This window comes from Rattus norvegicus, chromosome 2, assembly GCF_021556685.1.
Source record: "Rattus norvegicus strain SHRSP/BbbUtx chromosome 2, alternate assembly SHRSP_T2T, whole genome shotgun sequence".
In the NCBI taxonomy this organism is placed as follows: Eukaryota; Metazoa; Chordata; class Mammalia; order Rodentia; family Muridae; genus Rattus; species Rattus norvegicus.
In genome coordinates, this window is record NC_141535.1 from 7302429 (window position 1) to 7318264 (window position 15836).

The 15836-nt window shown below is 42.2% G+C and overlaps 1 protein-coding gene across 3 annotated transcripts; it reads right to left on the minus strand.

The window, feature by feature from the left end:
* Window positions 1-2464, minus strand: Gpr150 (G protein-coupled receptor 150). 3 transcript variants are annotated; one of them, XM_087629738.1, is made up of 2 exons: window positions 1276-2464; window positions 1-897 (listed from the first exon to the last, which is right to left on the minus strand). In XM_087629738.1, the coding sequence occupies exons 1-2, from the start codon at window positions 1942-1944 to the stop codon at window positions 661-663; spliced, it is 906 nt and encodes a 301-aa protein (XP_087485864.1). In that variant the 5' UTR covers window positions 1945-2464; the 3' UTR covers window positions 1-660.
* Between the last annotated feature and the right edge of the window lie 13372 nt (window positions 2465-15836).

Consider the following 15836-nt stretch of genomic DNA (forward strand, 5'->3'; position numbering starts at 1 on the left):
TCCTCATGTACTCTCAGTTTTTATTGATGTGGAAGTTAGATTGGAAATAAAAGCCACACCGATTTTCTTCCCAGAAAACACATTACCACGTTAAAAAAGGTGTTCTAGCTGCTATGTGGGGAATGCTTTTATTTTTCAAATGCTCTGTCACTGAAGTGACAGCATAATTACTTTCCTATAGCTTTGCTAATAGGACTCCAGATCTCCCCAGGAAGAGCATTATGGGGATTTTCTTCTTGGTAGGAACAGCAAATTTGCTGCTCCCCAAAGATGCACTTGATTTAAGCACAATTCGAATTCACTAAAAACATAATAGCAACGAATGAAAAATTGACAATTTTGTTAAAATAAATGTTCTTATCTAGAACACAGTGGGAATATAAAAGAGAATTGCAAAAATATTAAATTTTTTTAAACAACTTTCCAAGCATTTGGTCTCCTTAAAATGGGCATTGTGAGAGGAACCACAGGGAAGAAAACAAACAAGAAGTAAAAACCATGTCCTTAATTAGAAGGAAATAACTGTCGCATAAAGTATGCGGGCAGTTTCAGTGGTTCCTGCAGACAGTTCCACTATTCGTGATTTAGGCAGACCACTTACATCCTGTGTTGTCTGAAGTCTGTGCCACAGTGACAAACGACCTGTCTGTGCAGCAGCTCCTAGAAGGCACTTTCACAGGAGCAGGGCAGAGGTCTGGGGCGTGGCGGGGGTGGGCGCAGGCCGCCTTGGTCCCGCTCCTCCCGCCGGGCATGGTGATAATGGGGGTGGGGCCAGCGATGGCGGTGGAGTGCCTGGTGGTCCCCAGCCCCTCCGCTGATCTCGGCTTCTTCCTCCTGCACGCAGCACAGAACTCCTATACGCCTCCGTAGCCGCCGCCAGAGACGGCAGTCACCCGTCTGGAAGAAAAGGTAGACCAAAGGATTGACAGCGCTGTTGGCCACCTCTACGACCCGCATCGCGGCTACCAGGCTCTCTCCCTCCCAATCACCCCGGTGCCCCGACGACCAGGCGGCTGCCAAGCGAGCTGCAAAGTAGGGCAGGTCGCAGCCCACGAAGAGCAGTGCCAGTGCCAGGCTCATTTTCAAGCTCTGCACCTTGGCGCGGGGCAGCGCACTGGGTAAGGAGGCTCGAGCCATACTGGCGGACCAGGGCATCCCAGCCACCGAAGCCTGAGACCCGCGCCGCCACCAGACACACAGCAGGTGACCGCAAGAGACACCCAAGATCGCGACTGGCGCCGCGAAGCCCACGATAGCCTCGTAGAGCGCGTAGACCTGCAGGTGCCAGCGCGGCAGGGGGGCGAAGATGTCGTGGCAGCGATGCTCCCCGGGCCAGGCGCTGGCGGTTGAAGATGGAGGCGCTTCCCAGCGCACCACGAAGGTGGGCGGCAGAGCAAGCAGCAGAGCCAGCAGCCAGCTCAGGGTAGTCAGGGCGCGTGCGGGCAACTGTGGGCCCTGAGGACCTCGCACTGCGAGCTGGCGCTCCAAAGCAATGAGCGCCACCAGGTGGGCGGAGGCGCCCCGCCCAGATGTCTGCAGCAACTGGGAAAGGCGGCAAGCCAAGTTGCCCAGAGCAGGTCGCGGGTCGCCCAGCAACTCCCAAGCCAGCTGCGACAGCGCGGTGCCTCCACTCGCGTACAGGTCAGCCGCTGCTAGCTGCACCAGCAGGAAGTCCATCTTGCGACGCTTGGGACCCAGCCAGGGTCGGCTGCTACTGCCGCACAGGCGGCAGAGCACTGTGGTGTTGCCAGCTACCGAGGCCGCCAGGATGATCCCCAAGAAGACCAGATGGATCCGGTGGCTAGGTGGCCAGCGTGGAGGCGGCTGCGGTCCCGGCACAGAGGTTCCCTGCTTAGAAGTGAGGTTGAGACCCCAGCTCTGCCGAATGGGTAGGGATAGGTTAGACACCGGAGACAGAGTTGAGGGGCTGAAGGGATCTTCCATACTTAATCCGGAGGAAAGAAAGATACCTTTAAGGGCGGTGCACGCTTAAAATGCCAAAGTGTAGGAGAGGTGGTGAGGGCCACACCGCTGGGTCTCTGCGACTTCCCAAAGTTAGTTGAAAAACCACACGCATCCCGGGGAAGATGGATATGGGTAGATTTGCGCTTAGTTGTTTTTATAGGTTGGCCTTGTTATTTGTCATTCAAATGTGGGTTGTACATTCGAGGAACACACATGATCCCTATTCTCCACCTTCTTCGCTTTTCGCCCCGTCCCCCAATCACTGCAGAGCACCTTCTAATCCATGCAGCCGCCACCCTCAGTGGGATCCTTAGACCCCTGGGCTCTGGAAATCTTGCCTTCTGGCATAGAGTCAACCGGAAAGTAGTGTATGTGACCATTGCAAAGGCTAGTTAATGTTAACCCCAAACCAATGAGATAGAAAGTTCTCGACTGAGATAGTACCCTCTCCTCCAACAATTGTGTGATTATTAACAGGAAAAAATTACAAATAATACCTTTGATTAAAAAAAAAAAACATTTCGTAACGCCATACGTCTGGACTAGCTTGAGAAATACAAGGACACAAAAAGCCAAGCAGGGTTCCCCTATTTCTCCCACTTCCGACCCCGCTGGGCAAGCAGTCTACCACAGAACTACAGCTTTTTGAGCAGACTCATTATGTGAGGTATACCTTCCTCTGCCTGCAGCATGAGTGGTTTAATTGGAGAGAACTAAGGGCCTTTCTGTTGCCTGGTAACTACGAACAGAGAGGTCTGCAGATGCTTTCTAATACTGTCTTTACTAGAATCGGGGGATGGCAGCTGCTCTCTCCTCTCAGTGATGCAAAACTCCTTTTATCAGTCTGAAGAGGGCACTAACAGGGTTTTATACAAATGGTGGTTTATGTACCTAGTTCCCCTAGTATTTTCTTCCAGCGAGGGATGTGTCACGTGGGCTCCTCTTTCTCCTGATTCTGTTTTCCAGCAGATGGGAGGTTGCTAGGAGGGACTATGCCTCCAACAAGCCCAAAGAAAAGGTGACTAAGAAAATAATATGGCGGCCAATTTTTTTTTAAAAAATAAATCCACTTCACAGGAAATGGTTTAGATTTAATGCCGCCACTTTTAGTCTCACTTCACAAACAAATTTCAGTTTTCCTGTTGGAAGCATCAATTTGTCTTTGTGCACCCATCACATTAATCATGATGAAAGTAGAATTTCTTGTACTTCCTGGTCTTGGGCCAGAGAAGTGTGGGTGTCTGTCGCTTCCCAGGCTGCAATAATGCTTGCAACCTACAGATGCATGAGTTAGGAGGATTTGGTAGGATACATATCATCATGCTGGTTGCTGTAGGAATCTCATTTTCTTTTATTTCTATTTTTTATTGGATATTTTATGTATTGACATTTCAAATGTTATCCCCTTTCCAGGTTCTCCCTCTGTATCCCCTTCACTTGCTCCTATGAGGATGCTCCCCCTCCCACCCACCCACTCCCAACAAAACACACTGGCATTCTCCTACACTGGAGTAACAAGCCTTCACAGGGCTTCTCCTCCTGTTGATGCCAGACAACGTCATCCTCTACTACATATGCAGATGGAGCCATGGGTCCCACCATGTGTACTCTTAGTGGTTTAGTCCCAGGGAGTTCTGGGGAATCTGGTTGGTTGATATTGTTATTCTTCCTATGGGGCTACAAACCTCTTCAGCTCCTTCAGTCCTCTCTCTTATATTTTGGATTGTGAACCTTTTTAATGGCAGAACCATCTCTCCAGCCGACCTTCAGACCTTCCTCTTAACTCCTCCATTGGGGTTCCTGTGATCAGTTTGATAGTTAACTGCAAGCACCATCATCTACTTCACTAAGTCTCTGGTAGAGCCTCACAGGAGACAGTGGCTCCTGTCAGCAAGCACTTCTTGGCACCAGCAATAGTGACTGGGTTTGGTGGCTGTATATGGGATGAATCCACAGGTGAGTCAGTCTCTGGATGGCTTTTCCTACAGTCTCTGATCCACATTTTTTCCCCTGTATTTCCTCCCGTGAGTATTCTGTTCCCCTTTCTGAGAAGGACTGAAGCATAGGTGTGTGGGTTCATTTCTAGGTCTTCAATTCTATTCCGTTGATCTACCTGCCTGTCTCTGTACTAATATCATATAGTATTTATCACTATCGCTCTGTAATACATCTTGAGGTCAGGGATGGTGATTCCCCCAGTTCTTTTATTGTTGAGAATAGTTTTCCCTACCCTGGGATTTTTGTTATTCCAAATGAATTAGCAAATTGCTCTTTCTAACTCTATGAAGAATTGAGTTGGAATTTTGATGGGAATTGCATTGAATCTGTAGATTGCTTTCTGCAAGATGTCCATTTTTACCATATTAATGCTGCCAAACCATGAACATGGGAGATCTTTCCATCTTCTGAGATCTTCTTTGATTTCTTTATTCAGAGACTTGAAGTTCTTGTCATACAGACTTTCATTTGCTTGCATAGAGTCACACCAAGGTATTTTATATTATTTGTGAATACTGTGAAGAATGTCATTTCCCTAATTTCCTTCTCAGCCTGTTTATTCTTTGAGTAAAGGAAGGCTGCTGATTTGTTTGAGTTAATTTTATATCCAGCCACCTTGCTGAAGTTGTTTATCAGGTTTATCTGGTGGAATTTTTGGGGTCACTTAAGTATACTATCATATCATTTGCCAATAGTGATATTTTGACTTCTTCCTTTCCAATTTGTATCCCTTTCATCTCTTTTTGTTGTCTAATTGCTCTGGCTAGGAGTCCAGATACTATGTTGAATAGGTAGGGAGAGAGTGGGCAGCCTTGTCTAGTCCCTGATTTTAGTGGGATTCCTTCAAGTTTCTCTCCATTTAGTTTGATGTTGGCTACTGGTTTGCTGTATATTGCTTTTACTATGTTTAGGTATGGGCCTTGAGTTCTTGATCTTTCCAAAACTTTTACCATGAAGGGGTGTTGAATTTTGTCAAATGCTTTCTCAGCATCTAATGAGATGATCATGTGTGTGTTTTTTTTTTTCATTGAGTTTGTTTATATAGTGGATTACATTGATAAATTTCTGTATAGTGAACCACCCCACATCCCTGGGATGAAGCCTACTTGATCATGATGGATGATCTTTTTGATGTGTTCTTGGATTCAGTTTGTGAGAATCTTATCAAGTTTTTTGGGCTAAATATTCATAAGGGAATTTTGATTTGAAGTTCTCTTTCTTTGTTGGGTCTTTGTGTGGTTTAGGTATGAGGATAACCGTGGCTTCATAGAATAAATTGGGTAGTGTTCCTTCTGTTTCTATTATGTGAAATAGTTTGGAAGGTATTGGTATTAAGTCTTCTATGAAAGTCTGATAGAATTCAGCAAGACACCCATCTGGTCCTAGGCTTTGTTTGGTTGAGAGACTTTTAATGACTACTTCCATTTCTTTAAGAGTTATGGGACTGTTTAGATGGTTTATATGATCCTGATTTAACTTTTGTACCTGATATCTGTCTAGAAAATTGTCCATTTTATCCAGGTTTTCCAGTTTTGTTGAATATAGGCTTTTGTAGTAGGATCTGCTGATTTTTTTTTAATTTCCTCAGTTTCTGTTGTTATGTCTCACTTTTCATTTCTGATTTTATTAATTTGGATACTGTCTCTTTTGCCCTATGTTTAGTCTGGCTAAGGGTTTATCTATGTTGTTGATTTTCTCAAAGAACCAGCTCCTGGCTTTGTTGACTCTTTGTATAGTTCTCTTTGTTTCTACTTGGTTCATTTTAGCCCTGCATTTGATTATTTCCTGTGGTCTATTCCTCTTGGGTGCATTTGCTTATTTCTGTTCTACAGCTTTCAGGTGTGCTGTCAAGCTGCTAATGTTTGCTCTCTCCAGTTTCTCTTTGGAGGCACTCGGAGTTATGAGTTTTCCTCTTAGCACTGCTTTCATTGTGTCCCATAAGTTTGGGTGTGTTGTACCTTCATTTTTCATTTAATTCTAAAAAATCTTTAATTTATTTATTTCTTCCTTAAACAAGTTATCATTAAGAAGGGCATTGTTCATGTCCATGTGTATGTGGACTTTCTGTAACTTTTATTGTTATTGATAACGAGCCTTTGTCCATGTTTATTTGATATGATGCATGGGATTATTTCTATCTTCTTCTATCTGTTGAGGCTTGTTTTGTGACCGATTCAATGGTCAATTTTGGAGAAGTTATGATGAGGTGCTGAGAAGAAGTATACTCTTTTTGTTTTAGCATGCAATGTTCTAAAGATATCTGTTAAATCCATTTAGTTCATAACTTCTGTTAGTTTCACTGTGTCTCTGCTTAGTTGCTGTTTCTATGATCTGTTTGTTGATGAGAGTGGTGTGCTGAAGTCACACTATTATTACGTGAGGTACAATGTGTCTGAGCTTTAGTAAAATTTATTTTATGATTGTGGGTGTTTTTGGAGCATAAATATTTAGCATTGAGAGTTCATCTTGCTGGGCTTTTCCTTTGACAAGAATGATGTGTCCTACATAACCTTTTGTGATAACTTTTGGTTGAAAGTCTATTTTTTTCGATATTAGAATGGCTGCTTCAACTTGTTTATTGGAAACGTTTGCTTGGAAAAACTTTTCCCAGCCTTTTGGAAAGTGTCTTTCTTTGTCACTGAGATGCATTTCCTGTATGCAGCAAAATTCTGGGTCCTGTTTAAATATCCAGTTTGTTATTCTTTGTCTTTTTGTTTGCAAATTTAGTCCATTGATTTAAGAGAGATTAAGGAAAAGTGATTGTTGCTTAATTTGTTGTTAGAGGTGGAATTCTGTTTGTGTAGCTATCTTCTCTTGGGTTTTTTTGAAAGATGATTACTTTCTTACCTTTTCTAGGGTGTAGTTTCCCTCCTTGTATTGGAGTTTTTCCACCTATTATTCTTTGTTTGGCTGGATCTGTGGAAAGATGTTATGTAAATTGGGTTTTGTTGTGGAATATCTTCCTTTCTACACATATGTTAATTGAGAGTTTTACTGGATATAGTAGCCTGGGTTGGCGTTCTTTGTTCTCTTAGGGTTTGTATGACAACTATCTGCTCAGGATCTTCTAGCTTTCATAGTCTCTGCTGAGCAGTCTAGTGTAATTCTGTTAGGTCTGTCTTTTTGACCTATTTCCCTTACTGCTTTTAATATTCTTTCATTGTCCATTTAGTATTTTGATTATTATATGAAGGGGCCAATGTATTTGGGGTTGTATAGGCTTCTTGTATGCTTATGGTCATCTTTTTCTTTTTTTTTCTTTTCTTTTTATTATTTTTTTTATTAACTTGAGTATTTCTTATTTACATTTCGAATGTTGTTCCCTTTCCCGGTTTCCAGGCAAATATCCCCCTAATCCCTCCTCCCCTTCTTTATGGGTGTTCCCCTCCACACCCTCCCCCCATTGCCACCCTCCCCCCCAAAATCACGTTCACTGGGGGTTCAGTCTTAGTGGGACCAAGGGCTTCCCCTTCCACTGGTGATCTTACTAGGATATTCATTGCTACCTATGAGGTCAGAGTCCAGGGTCAGTCCATGTATAGTCTTTAGGTAGTGGCTTAGTCCCTGGAAACTCTAGTTGCTTGGCATTGTTGTTCATAAGGGGTCACGAGCCCCTTCAAGCTCTTCCAGTTCTTTCTCTGATTCCTTCAACGGGGGTCCTATTCTCAGTTCAGTGGTTTGCTGCTGGCATTCACCTCTGTGTTTGCTGTATTCTGGCTGTGTCTCTCAGGAGCGATCTACATCCAGCTCCTGTCGGCCTGCACTTCTTTGCTTCATCCATCTTGTCTAATTGGGTGGCTGTATATGTATGGGCCACATGTGGGGCAGGCTCTGAATTGGTGTTCCTTCTGTCTCTGTTTTAAACTTTGCCTCTCTATTCCCTGTCAAGGATATTCTTGTTCCCCCTTTTAAAGAAGGAGTGAAGCATTCACGTTTTGATGATCTGTCTTGAGTTTCATGTGTTCTGGGCATCTAGAGTAATTCAAGCATTTGGGCTAATAGCCACTTATCAATGAGTGCATACCATGTGTGTTTTTCTGTGGTTGGGTTACCTCACTCAGGATGATATTTTCTAGTTCCAACCATTTGCCTACGAATTTCATAAAGTCATTGTTTTTGATAGCTGAGTAATATTCCATTGTGTAGATGTACCACATTTTCTGTATCCATTCCTCTGTTGAAGGGCATCTGGGTTCTTTCCAGCTTCTGGATATTATAAATAAGGCTGCGATGAACATAGTGGAGCACGTGTCTTTTTTATATGTTGGGGCATCTTGTGGGTTTATGCCCAAGAGAGGTATCGCTGGATCCTCAGGTAGTTCAATGTCCAATTTTCTGAGGAACCTCCAGACTGATTTCCAGAATGGTTTTACCATTCTGCAATCCCACCAACAATGGAGGAGTGTTCCTCTTTCTCCACATCCTCGCCAGCATTTGTTGTCACCTGAGTTTTTGATCTTAGCCATTGTCACTGGTGTGAGGTGAAATCTCAGGGTTGTTTTGATTTGCATTTCCCTTATGACTAAAGATGTTGAACATTTCTTTAGGTGTTTCTCAGCCATTCAGCATTCCTCAGCTGTGAATTCTTTGTTTAGTTCTGAACCCCACTTTAAATAGGGTTATTTGTCTCCCTGCGATCTAACTTCTTGAGTTCTTTGTATATTTTGGATATAAGGCCTCTATCTGTTGTAGGATTGGTAAAGATCTTTTCCCAATCTGTTGGTTGCCGTTTTGTCCTAATCACAGTCTCCTTTGCCTTACAGAAGAGTTGCAGTTTTATGAGATCCCATTTGTTGATTCTTGATCTTAGAGCATAAGCCATTGGTGTTTTGTTCAGGAAATTTTTTCCAATGCCCATGTGTTCGAGATGCTGCCATAGTTTTTCTTCTATTAGTTTGAGTGTATCTGGTTTGATGTGGAGGTCCTTGATCCACTTGGACTTAAGCTTTGTACAGGGAGATAAGCATGGACCGATTTGCATTCTTCTACATGTTCACCTCCAGTTGAACCAGCACCATTTGCTGAAAATGTTATCTTTTTTACATTTGATGGTTTTGGCTCCTTTGTCAAAAATCAAGTGCCCATAGGTGTGTGGGTTCATTTCTGGGTCTTCAATCCTGTTCCATTGGTCTATCTGTCTGTCTCTGTACCAATTCCATGCAGTTTTTATCACTATTGCTCTGTAATATTGCTTGAGTTCAGGGATAGTGATTCCCCCTGAAGTCCTTTTATTGTTGAGGATAGTTTTAGCTATCCTGGGTTTTTTGTTATTCCAGATGAATTTGCAAATTGTTCTGTCTAACTCTTTGAAGAATTGGATTGGTATTTTAATGGGGATTGCATTGAATCTGTAGATCGCTTTTGGTAGAATGGCCATTTTTACTATATTAATCCTGCCAATCCATGAGCATGGGAGATCTTTCCATCTTCTGAGGTCTTCTTCAATTTCTTTCTTCAGAGTCTTGAAGTTCTTATTGTACAGATCTTTTACTTGCTCGGTTAAAGTCACACCGAACTACTTCATATTGTTTGGGTCTATTATGAAGGGTGTCGTTTCCCTAATTTCTTTCTCGGCTTGTTTCTCTTTTTTTGTAGAGGAAGGCTACTGATTCATTTGAGTTAATTTTATACCCAGTCACTTTGCTGAAGTTGTTTATCAGCTTTAGTAGTTCTCTGGTGAAACTTTTGGGATCGCTTAAATATACTATCATATCATCTGCAAATAGTGATATTTTGACTTCTTCCTTTCCAATCTGTATCCCCTTGATTTCCTTTTGTTGTCTGATTGCTCTGGGTAGGACTTCAAGAACTATATTGAATAAGTAGGGAGAGACTGGGCAGCCTTGTTTAGTCCCTGATTTTAGTGGGATTGCTTCAAGTTTCTCTCCATTTAGTTTAATGTTAGGAACTGGTTTGCTGTATATGGCTTTTACTATGTTTAGGTATGGGCCTTGAATTCCTGTTTTTTCCGGACTTTTATCATGAAAAGGTGTTGAATTTTGTCAAATGCTTTTTCAGCATCTAATGAAATGATCATGTGGTTTTGTTCTTTCAGTTTTTTTATATAATGGATCACATTGATGGTTTTCCGTATATTAAACCATCCCTGCATGCCTGGGATGAAGCCTACTTGATCATGGTGGATGATTGTTTTGATGTGCTCTTGGATTCGGTTTGCCAGAATTTTATTGAGTATTTTTGCGTCGATATTCATAAGGGAAATTGGTCTGAAGTTCTCTTTCTTTGTTGGGTCTCTGTGTGGTTTAGGTATAAGAGTAATTGTGGCTTCATAGAAGGAATTCGGCAGTGCTCCATCTGTTTCAATTTTGTGGAATAGTTTGGATAGTATTGGTATGAGGTCTTCTATGAAGGTCTGATAGAATTCTGCACTAAACCCGTCTGGACCTGGGCTCTTTTTGGTTGGGAGACCTTTAATGACTACTTTTATTTCGTTAGAAGTTATGGGGTTGTTTAACTGGTTTATCTGTTCCTGATTTAACTTCGGTACCTGGTATCTGTCTAGGAAATTGTCCATTTCCTGCAAATTTTCAAGTTTTGTTGAATATAGACTTTTATAGTAAGAGCTGATGATTTTTTTGAATTTCCTCTGAATCTGTAGTTATGTCTCCCTTTTCATTTGTGATTCTGTTAATTTGTACACACTCTCTGTGTCCTCTCGTTAGTCTGGCTAAGGGTTTATCTATTGTCCCATGTGCGACTTCTCTCCAGCAAGAAAACACGCGGGGACATACGGATCCTTGCTACAGCCAAAACTTTTATTCAATCTTAAGGAGAGCCCCGCGCGCCTGCATGGCGTGGCTTATATACACCCTAGCGTGGCGCATCCACACCTGATTGGTCGCTTACCCATGATTTCATTAGGCACGTCCCAGAGTGGGCAAAGACCTGGCACGAAGGCACTCTTGCACATGCGCACACAGTTAACTTCCTGAAAGGAAGTCGGCTGGCGAGGCAGAGGCCAGCGCCATCTTGTAATGGCTGAAGCTATCCTGGCCTTCCACGTGGGGCGCAGTGGAAGCCAGCGCCATCTTGTGGTGGCAGCAGCCCTCTACATCTCCCCCTTATTATTTATTTTATAACAAATCATTTATTTTATAACAAATCATGATCACCCTATCACGTGCAATTAGGAAACCTCAGCGATGTGGAAGGGCTGATCAATGGATCATTGACTCTCTCTCATCCCAGTGCAATGGATCCACAGATCCATGGGGTGCAAGAGCAGAGAACTCAGATACCGAGAGAGAGTCTCTCTCATCCCAGTGCAATGGACCCACAGATCCATGGGGTGCAAGAGCAGAAAACTCAGATACTGACTAATTCCTGAGTATAGATAGCCAAATTCCAGGGGAGGCCCCTTGTTCAATTGCCACAAGTGCTTGAGTGATAACGGCCTTGTCACGTTTTTGTTGAGATCTGAGTTTGCAAACCAACCATAGCATGAACACTAATCCACAGCCTAGGGCTGTACCAAACAGAGCCACTCCCGATAAGTAGTGGGCACCTCATTTGGTTCTCTTCAGCTGTTACCACCAAAGGCCGTAGTCAAGCCTCTCCTATAATAAAATTTTGAACTCCCAATTGTTAGCAACTACTCCAGAAAGTTCACCCACTGTGTTTGTCTAACAATAGATTGGGGAGGATAACTCCAGACACTGCAGACACAATGTCTGCAGCAGTAATGGCTGCTACAATAGCAGCGAAAGTGTCAAGGTCTTTTCCAGGACAGTTCAGGATCTCTGGAACAACCCGCAGGCAATGGAACCATGTCTGAGATCTGTATAACCAGGACAGAGTTTCCCAGTTCACAGCAGCTTCACGCAGGTGGCATTCCTGTGAAGCTACAGTCTGTAAAATGACCAGTTAAGGCAGCAAGAGTCACCAGGGAAATGAGGGGGGCAGCAACGGCTGGAGTTCAGTCTTCTCCAGCAAGCAGCAGTGCACAGAGGGTCAGAGAGCGGGCCATAGTGGGACGGGACACACGCAGTGGTAAGACTGACTGTAGCAACGGCAAAATCTCTGTGATGACAAAGGATGAGGGGGGAATCTTCCATCTTCCTCTCGGGGCAGAGGGATGACTCCAGGGACCCGAACTACGAAAGCTGAATCTTTTTGTAACCAGGATCAGCAAGTCTCAGCAACCACTCAGGCAGCTGGCACACTCTTGTAGCATCCTGTAGAAAAAACACAAACATTTCCTCTTCCCCATATAAAATATCTGGACAGGATCATGTCAATATGTGGATCTCTCTATTTCACGTAGGCAGAAGTATGCCTAGTTGTAGGGTGCCATAAACTTTGGCATCCAAATTTTAAAATTGAAATAAAAGCATTATTTAGCATACAGGGATAACTCCCCCTTTTTATTTATTAAGATATAGTAAAGATATTATTTATTAAGGTAAGTCCTCGAGGATTAAATTGAGGACACTGAGCACTTCTATTTATAAATTGACTTGTATACTAAATTATTGTCTCCACCATTATTGTTTTGGATATATAAAGAATGAGATTTTTTGACTAATTGTTCCTATGTAAGGCCTACAATCTGTCTGGTATCATAGTCCTCCCTTGCTAAAGAGCCCAGTCAATCCAGTTTGAGTTTTTAAATGTCCTATAAAGGAACAGTACTTAGTGCTCTTAACCACTAAGCCATTTCTCTAGCACCTCACAAACTTTATTTACCTAAACATAAGCATTAATTAGAAATGTCAAATCTTGTAAATTTTGTCCAATTTCAATCTTACTAGAAATCCCTGAGGTGGCAGGGTGAGGCTGGGAGTTGAAAGTTAGCAAATGGAGTCTTCCTCTTTTCATGAGGGTGTGTTATCAACTCCATTACCATTTTCAAAGAGCTGGGTCTATGGTTTTGTTTAGTTGTCTGAGCTAGAGCACTGAAAGTACAGTGAGTTGTCAGACAATTTACACTGAAATCACTCACTGATTTTAAGTAGACAACCTGTCTCTAATAAAGCATTAAGTAATTGAAATCAATTGTAAACCACAAGCCACACATTGGCTATCAGTATGTGAATTGAAAGCTTGATTTTTTAACATTTTAAAAACAGTGGCTAAAGCATGGAATTCAATAATCTGTGTTGAAGCAATAGAAACTCAAGAGAATAAACAAGTGATCTAATCATACATGTAGCCTTTTCATTAGATGAACCACCTATAAATACAGTAAGCGCATTTCCTATGGGTTGTATGCACAAATATACAGGAAGTACAAAAGCATGTAAAAAGTAAAATTATCAATTTTGCCTGAAAAATTTGTATATGTAATAGGCCAAATATCAGTATTTTGTAATAACCAATTTACTGTTGTTTGGAATAAGATATGTTTCACCAGGTTTCTTTTTAAAATACTTCCATGACTCTAGTCTACAATTCTGTATTAACACAGCTGAAGCTTTATCTCCAATGTGCATAACAAAGACCTAAGTCCTCTGGTAGGGTGAGGTACTTAGCCAATTAACATATCCTTAGAAGGTTAAAATTAGTTTCAAATATTCTTTTCTGGAGTAGTGCAACAGCTACTCCCCAAATATTAAAGCTCATTTTGAGAGCAAAGGTTTGTAGTAAAAATTTCCATATACACTGAAAGATTTAAAGTTCTAACTTCTTACATTGAAGAAGCGACAAAATTACATAATATAAGGCTGTTAGCCATTCTTAATGATATCACTTTATGGGCTCTCTAAAATTATAAGCAAGCTCACGAAATGAAAACTCAAAATCAATCCTCTAAATCTATCTTGAAATGGCAGTTGGAGTAAGTAAACTGGCTGTAATGTTCTCACAAGTTCCAAAACCTCATCAATCCTTTGTAAATCTTGTAACAATCTCTACCTGTTTGATTTTTTCTTAATTAAAAATAAATTTGAGTTAGTCAATGTAACATTGGCAATACTTAATCACAATCTTTAAGTTCTCCTTGTAATACCAGAGTACAACCACAAGGTCACCTGAGTTCTGAGTACCTGACTAGGCAGCTGTTCTTGGGGCAGTGGAATTAGCATTAAAATACAGATAGCTTCAGGGCAAACCACAACTAGGAAAGCAAAACTCGACCTCCAACAATCTAGTACAAAGTTTGACTGCCAATTCCTATATATGAACACACGATGGTGTAGTCTCCAGTACCTCAACAAAGAGACACTGTCCTAAAATCTTTTAGAAGCCTGGTTTCTAGAATAAGAATTCCATAAAAATATTACCTCAATTTAGTCCTGTTTCCCTAGGTTGCCTCATGCCACATGTTGTCTAGAATGACTCTATCCAAATTATCAGCTTTATGTCAACTTTCTGTTACCAATATTACACCTTTTTAACCATATCCAATAACTTAAAAAGCCAACAATCTATGACCAAGGCAAGTAGAGCATATTTACACATTTAAAACCAATCAGAAACAAAATTGAAGTGGCTACACATATCTTTAATATTTAGACCAAACACCATTTTTACCTTTTTAGCTATGATTTTAAGAGAAGCACCTTGTCACCTGTTGAGTCAAATAATAAGTCAGGGATTTCTCTAAGAAAAACAGCTCTCAGCTCTTGTACCAAAGAAGCTGAGAAGCTGATGGCGCCTTTAAGATCAGCTCGTGCAGACGCTTAGCCTCTGGGCAGCTTCTCCAGCTGACCTAGACTCCTGGCTGTAGGTACAGGGCTCTAAAGGCCTGATTGAAACTGTTTTTTATTCATTTGTCCCTTTTTGAAATGAGTTAAAACCAAATCAAGATGTAAACGAACGGCTGATAAAGTTTTTACCATTTTTTCTTTTGAACATGAAACATAAAACATTTAAGCAATGAGAAGCAAGAACCACAGACATAAACTGACAGACATGGGGACATCCTGGTGCACCAAGGACAGACAATAGACAAAGAGGGAAAAAACCAGATGGTGTTCACGGTGACTATCCACTCGAGTGGAGTCGATATGGATGATGGATTGTCTCAATTCCTGGACTAGTCCATCAACGTGTTGAAACCCAATTCCTGTAAGATACTGAGATATATTATCTGAGCAGCACGACTGACATTCGCCAATGGTATGGAAATGAAACACAGTCCTGAATATTTTTACTCACAACCCAATTACATTAACTCCATCAAGCTGTGCATGGGCATTGAGATGTCCTTTTGTTTGATTCTCCTGAATAAATTTTCAGGCGGTCTGCCTCTATCAAGTCTAATCAGTATGACTCTGCAAAGCTTCCAGAGCCTAATCACACCTTTTACAAGCACGAAGACAAAGTTTTTCTCCCAAAATACTGTGTGCCTTTTATCTCCTCCATTTTTCTCTCCCGGGGCTTTTTTTCCCCACTCTCTCGCTTCCTCGGATCCAAGGTCCTTGGAAGGGCTTTTTTTCTTAGGTGCACCTTTCCTTCTTAAAGCTTCTAATCTTTCAACTCGCACTGTTTCTGACATGCTGCCTTGCCCTTCCCCCAACACTCTCCACTTTGTTGTTATAGCTGGGAGGCTCCCATGCGACCTCCGACGCTGCTTGGTGGTAGCTAGAAACTCAAAGGCCAATAGAAAAAACCCGAGGGCTGCTACAACCATCATAGAGGCTTCTGCCACATCTAGCAGAGGGGTGAGGTGGAACAGATCAAGGGTAAACATTGTCTCTCAGAGTCTCACCCGCGTTCCGCAGCTTCTGGATCCTTTCCGTGAATGGAGGCTCTCCTTCGGCGCCGGCGATGATGAGGCGTTTATCCTGGGTTTCGGCACCAAATGTCCCACGCGCGATCTCTCGCCAGCAAGAAAACACGCGGGGACATATGGATCCTTGCTACAGCCAAAACTTTTATTCAATCTTAAGGAGAGCCCCGTGCGCCCGCAT